The sequence below is a fragment of the Cystoisospora suis genome, assembly GCF_002600585.1.
Source record: "Cystoisospora suis strain Wien I chromosome Unknown contig_6023, whole genome shotgun sequence".
NCBI lineage: Eukaryota > Apicomplexa > Conoidasida > Eucoccidiorida > Sarcocystidae > Cystoisospora > Cystoisospora suis.
The window spans coordinates 1-6,213 of NW_027158812.1; the positions used below are offsets into that span (position 1 = coordinate 1).

At 51.5% G+C, this 6,213-nt stretch overlaps 1 protein-coding gene across 1 annotated transcript; it reads left to right on the forward strand.

The window, feature by feature from the left end:
• Positions 1-467: 467 nt before the first annotated feature.
• On the forward strand, positions 468-5,594 carry CSUI_009773 (iron-sulfur assembly atpase; the record flags this gene model as incomplete). Its single annotated transcript, XM_068069882.1, has 4 exons — positions 468-2,126; positions 3,172-3,443; positions 4,061-4,247; positions 5,305-5,594. Exons 1-4 carry the CDS (start codon positions 1,229-1,231, stop codon positions 5,592-5,594), a joined length of 1,647 nt encoding a protein of 548 aa, XP_067918140.1. The 5' UTR covers positions 468-1,228.
• Positions 5,595-6,213: the final 619 nt, after the last annotated feature.

Genomic DNA, 6,213 nt, shown 5'->3' on the forward strand with positions numbered 1-6,213 from the left:
TGCAGCGGGCACTACAATTACCATGCTTACTTTCACACACAGATCCTGCCTCCCCTGACTGTTTTTACTGTGGCACCAAATGAGTTTATAACAATAGAGTCGCATCAACGGCGTTACAACGAGAACGCTGTCGAACCCGGAAAGAAGTCGCTCCACGGCCGCCAACAGTACTCGCCAGACTGTCCTGTATTACCAGTTATGCTCCCGTGCCTGAGCCTCTTTTCTGGCATATGTCTATTCCTGCTGTTATTGGTAGCAGCGGGGAAGGCACTCCGGGAGAAAGAAAAAGACCGTGCGTCGGTCCAAACTGAGGAGGTATTTCGCGCCGCAAGGAATTGATGCTCGACGTTCTTCTTCTCGGCAGGGCGAAGGCGAGACAAATAGCTACCAGATGCGCCTTTTGCTGTTGACGGGCTCCAGCGATTGACGAGAAGGGTACAAATAGATCGAGTGCGATTTCGGACCGGGACATTATCACGCTGCTCCGTGTCTCCGCCTCGTGCGCGTCCCCTCTCAAGCCGCGGCAAATCGCGGCTGTTTGGGACGGCCGCAGTCTCTTATGTCCGAAACCGTTTCGAGTCGCACGACTGTTTTTTCAGCAGGGGATCGACGCCTGCTCTATGCTCTGCAATGCTGAACTCCCTGCTTTTTTACTTCTCTTGCGTGCGGCCCAGACGAAACCTGCCTCCACGAGGCACTTTTGGGGCATGTTTCCTCGCCCGTCACCGCCCTCTGTTTTCCTGTGAGACTGCCTCGCCTGCGTGAGAGGTTGGCGGCATCTGACTCCCTTTTTCCGGGACCTGGTTCTTCCTCTCGCTTCCGCAGAGGGGTGGGCGAGCAGCCACCTCACACTTCGTCCAAAGGGGCAGGAATCGAACGTTCAGATGCTCCTGGAAAAACCGTTTTTTGCCGCGTTGTCCCAACTAACCAAAAGTACGGGTACCACGGACCTCTTTCAGAAGACACATGCACGAAGTGTTAGACGGCTCGAGGTGCCGAGGACGGGTTTCTTGTTTCTAACGGGTGCGATTAGGAAACCCTGCTACAATGGTTTTGAACGCGCGATTCCAAGCCTAATGCGTTATCTGTATACTGTGACACAAGCATGTGCGTATGTTTCTTACGAGCTAACATAAATACAAGATGTACCAGCGTCTCTCGCGAGAAGGAAAGGGGAAGCAGCGTCAGGCGGAAAAGTGTTGAGCTCAGTAGATGAGAGGCGTTCCTTATGTCCCTCCACTGTGGCGGAAAGTTTAGAAGAACCATTCCCGATTCGCCACCTTCTCTTTTCATCTGCGTTACTCTATCGCTGGTGGGGGGTAAAATGGCTTCCTGTTTCCTTAATCCTTTTCGCTGTTTTCTGAGAGACACATTATTCGAAGGTTTCCATCCATTTCTTCATTGCCGCGGTCCGAACCTGATACACACTCGTTTCTTCTTCGCCAGCTGCAGGCGCCGACCTGCCTTCTGTTCCATTCCCGGAAAATCAATTCCGAGTAGCTGCTCTCCAGTCTCACTCACTAACCCATGTCCGGCGTTTTTCTTTTCAAATGCCTCGTTGTCTCATTCTCCTGACCATCCCAGCCGTACAGCATCCCGGGATCTCGAAATCGTGGTTTCCGGGTTACGTGCTTGGTTCTTTTTACTTGCTTCTGTCTTCTTCGCGCTCTTTCTCCCGTCTGTTTCTGCTTTTTCTCTTAACCGGCCAGGGGGTTCCTACCCCTCGGCTGATCTGCCCCCGCCACTCTGCTTTCAGAAGCAGGACAGGCGCTTCCGATGTGCGAATGCTCTGAACTGTTCTGCCTGCTCCTTCGTACAATTTAGAACATGGAAAAAGACATCTCTCAATTTCTTGGGAGGGCCAGAGAAAGACAAGAGAAGACCCACTTGCAGAGATACACAGGCGCTCTGGGATAGCAGGGAGGAACGTTTTGCCGCCTTGAAGAGCATGAAAGAACAAGATACACCCAAGTTCGAGGCACCTGATTGGACTTCCGACCAGCCACTTCTGGAAATCAAGGACTTGCATGCAGAGGCAGTTGAAGATGGACAAGAGATTCTACGAGGAGTTAGTTTGACTGTGATGCCGGGGGAAATCCATGCCATTATGGGACGGAATGGATCAGGTAGCTCGTTGACCGTCCTCGGAGACCCACGTGATGAAGGTGCAGGGGTCACCTTGTCCGTCCTTCAGAAACGAAGTTTTGGAAACTTCATATATCTAGCTGTCGAGGACCTCATTCGCCCGCTCTGCCTTAGTACTGGCTACTGTCGATCAATCTGCCACCATGCCTGCACACGTTCAGACGCTTAGTTGTACTTAGGTGTCCATTTGCTAACAGGCTCCAGCACTGATAAATGGAAGTCGCAGGGTGCTCAGCAGAAGAGTAGGAATGTGAGTCTGCGAAACACTTTGTGTGTACGCGCACATGATCAATCACGCAGTGTATGTACGTACCCATTTGAAACTACATACACATATATCCATGTGCGAATGCATGTATACATCATAACACATACATAACTGCGTGTCTCTGGAGTACTATACCACGTCATCCCGCGCGCGTCTGTGAGTCCGCAGCTCCCTCTGTAAGGGCGGTCAAGGTGGAGGCACGTACGGCCATCTCTTCGAATATGTAAATCAGTGTAGTGGGAAAACCTGGAAATGAAGCTGAAAGGATACGCCTCGCTTAGTAGGGACCGTTAGGACGCTTACCGTAGATGCTTACTTACCAGGAATGTCAAGGGAAGCCCCCGATGCTTACGAGCTCGATGATAAAGATACACGGTCGCGATCATACGACGCTTTTCGGCGTTGACTGTTGTCCGTGTCCCAGCACCTGGGCATACGCCGGCAAAGGTGCTATCCTGTAGTGAAGATCTCGACGCGCGGTCACTGCATCCTGAGGGTGCAGCAGGTCTCAGGGGTCGTTCTGTTTGCTGGGGGTCCCCGACCCAACAGTTGTATGTCGGTGCAGCACTTCTGCTTTTGTTATCGACGGCTTTTTCAGGAAAATATGATGATCTCCTGTTCCTGGGGCTCATGCTACCTACGGTGTAAAAGTAGTGCTCACGGTCGTTCTGAAATACACAGCTCTTTCTCAAACCACTCCTACTCTGCGTGTCGCGTAACTCTGCATGAGTCTTTTTTTATTTGTGGACCTTCCGCAGGGAAATCAACTCTGTCCAAAGTCCTTGCAGGGTATCCGAGCTACAAGGTGACTGGTGGGACAGTGAAGTATAAAGGATTGGATTTACTAGAGCTTCCAATTGACAATCGAGGCTTGGCGGGTGTATTTCTTGCTTTTCAATACCCGATTGAGATACCCATGGTGAGCAACATGGAATTTCTCAGGGTTGCCTACAATGAGCGACGGAAATGGCGCCAGGAACCCGAGGTCGACACCTTCGAGTTCAGGGAACTTGTAGAAAGCAAACTCAAGGTAGGAATGGCCGGGACATGTATCTTGTCGAGGTAAGCTGGTGGCGGCTCTCCACGGCTTTAACATATTGTTTCCGAACCAAAAACATGCGTATTCATACGTGGGCCTGTGGCCATTGACAAGTCGCTCTTATGGTTCATATACACATGCGCGTATATGTAATGTAGACGGCTAGTTGGGAGCGTTCTTCGTGTGGGGAAAAGCAAGATAGTGCTTCAGTTAATCCGCAGGGAGGGCGCGTCACTCGGTCATGATTGCTACTAAGGGACCCGCGAAGGTCAGAGGGCATAGCTGCAGTTCTACAAAACCAAAGTGTTCCTGAATGCCGGGCGCTCCTTTATAGTGATGCATGGTGGACAGCACGAGAGAGGCACGCGTGCCCGGAGAGTCCGCCAATTGATCGTTTTTGATTATAGGCCAGAGTGATGTCATTACGTAGGGTGAAAGATGGTTACACCGGATGTCACGTCCCCAGACCGTGAGCATACACGCTCAACACTCATATGCAAGCCAGGACAACCACAGGCTGGTTTGAAAGCTGGTCTACTAGGACGCGTAGGCAACGTATCGCTACTGTGGTACATGCCTTTTCGTGACTTGCCTTTTACTTCGTTCAGCATGTTGGCTTGAATCCGTCTTTCCTTGACCGCCCGCTGAACTACGGGTTCAGCGGAGGAGAAAAAAAGAGGAACGAAATCTTGCAAATGATCGTCCTCGATCCAGAGCTGATCATGCTTGACGAGACGGACTCCGGTCTTGATGTTGACTCCTTCAACATCACAGCCTGTGCAATCAAGGAATTCTGTAAGTTACCTGAGAGCAGCAAGACGGAGTGTCCACTGCTTTGCGGGGTCGGCGCATGTGAAGTTGCGAACAGAGGAATGAGCGATCAAGTCAATGCACCGTGGGACACCTACCGCGGGAAAAAGCAGCGAATGTTTGGCGCGCATCGGCGTCGCTGCAAAAGTTGTGAGCCTTCTCATATGTTCAACAAAGCTAGACAGCGGAGGGAAAGGTTGCTACGTACCGGCTTTTGGGCGTTGGATTGAAGCATGTTAGACATCGATGGAGTCGACCAAAGATACACATACGAATTCCTCGGCAAGGATGCACAACTTGGCACTCGGGTTCATAGTCTCTCTCCCAGTCACAGACACACAGTCGTATCTCTAGCCTGCAAAGAGTCCTGACCCTACGCCTCACTCAACGAGCAAGCAGCACGACGGGCTGTTCTTTGTAAGCCACCATAAGCCGTAAGGACAAGTACCCCTTCTCAGGCAACTCTCCGCCACCGGAGCACCTGCGCATCTGCTGTAATGCGTCTTTTATCCTGTACTATCACCGACGTAATAGGGTAACAAAAGCAGCATACTGGTGCCATTGTACGGCATTGTGGAATTGCGACACCAGTACGACCACATTCAGTCTATTCTAGTTCTGTTCGAGGTTTCATCCAAGTGTGGTTTTCCTTGCTTGTTATCCGCGAGCCAAAAGGGCCCGGAAGAGTGCTAGGAGAACACAAGCCCCCGTAGAATCACTAGCAGCGACCAGATTTCCGTAGGAAAAACGACTCCGGTATACCGCAGTTATTTCAAGTACAGTAGACCACCGTGGGCACCGTGCGAGTTGGTCTTCTTAGGCACCTCGGCTGCCTTTTCGTGTTTGCCCGCACCACCCTCTCCACGGCGTTGGCGAGCTTAACAGAGGGGATCTAAGAACCTGTCTTTGAGTCTAGTAGGAACGGTTCTCAGTTATCTGACTTCATGAAGGGAGTGCCTCGGGAGGGTTCTCGTGTGAGAAAAGTCTTCAGCCGCCTCGCACCGTATCTTAATCGCCTTCCGAGGGCTGTGTCTTCCTGCAGCACGACAAGATGGGAAGTCTTTTCTAGTTACGACGCACTACAAGAAGCTCTTGGACGTCCTGCGCCCTCAGAAGGTTCACGTCATGCATGCAGGTCGCATTGTTCTCTCCGGCTCTCTGGATCTAGCCAGGCAGATTGAAGCAGGAGGGTTTCGCAGCATTGTAGAGGACGGAGGCGGGCAAGTGCCCGAGCACTACGTAGAAGAGGCAAGCTCCTATGAGGAGGTGAAGACCTCGCTTTCTCCTTCTGCGGCAGGCGGTGGCAGAAGAAATTTCGACAGACTACTGTAGGAGGTTTTTGTGGCTTCGCTGTTCTGCCTGTCTTCCAAAGAAATCATAGGGAGAACAAAACGCAGGTGTCCCATCAGAATTTTGATTGGCTTTTCGACTAGGTATTTCGGTTCAGTGACGCAGGCATTCATGTGAGCTCACTGGGATCCCCCGGCAGTGCTGCTCGTAAAAGAACTTGGTCTAAGAAGATAGCGGAGGTTCGCCCCAGCATTGGTTGCGTGCAAGCTGAAGAGCAGAAAGTTTGCTCGTGGTAGTTTTGGTCCATCCCTCGAGCTCTGAGACAGGCGACACACTCTCTGTTCCACTAGGTGAACTTGACCCATTGTTCCGCATATCAGAGAACATACGCTCCTACTAGCCATACAACGTTTTGCCAAGCTAGAATATCCAACTGATTACTCAAGGATCTTTACTCCTGCTTTTGTCCATGTGAGATGGCCGCGGACGCTACCCCCTCCCTCCAACTTGTATTCGAGACTCCCATTCAGCTCCACGGCGCCGCCGTTGCTTTTTCGTTTTTCTTGTAATGCGGAAGCGACGCCTTGAAGCGTCCCGCCAAACAAGAGGGAGCTATGGTGCGGAGAGTTCCCAGTAAGCTTATTCCGTAGTCTTCGTAAAG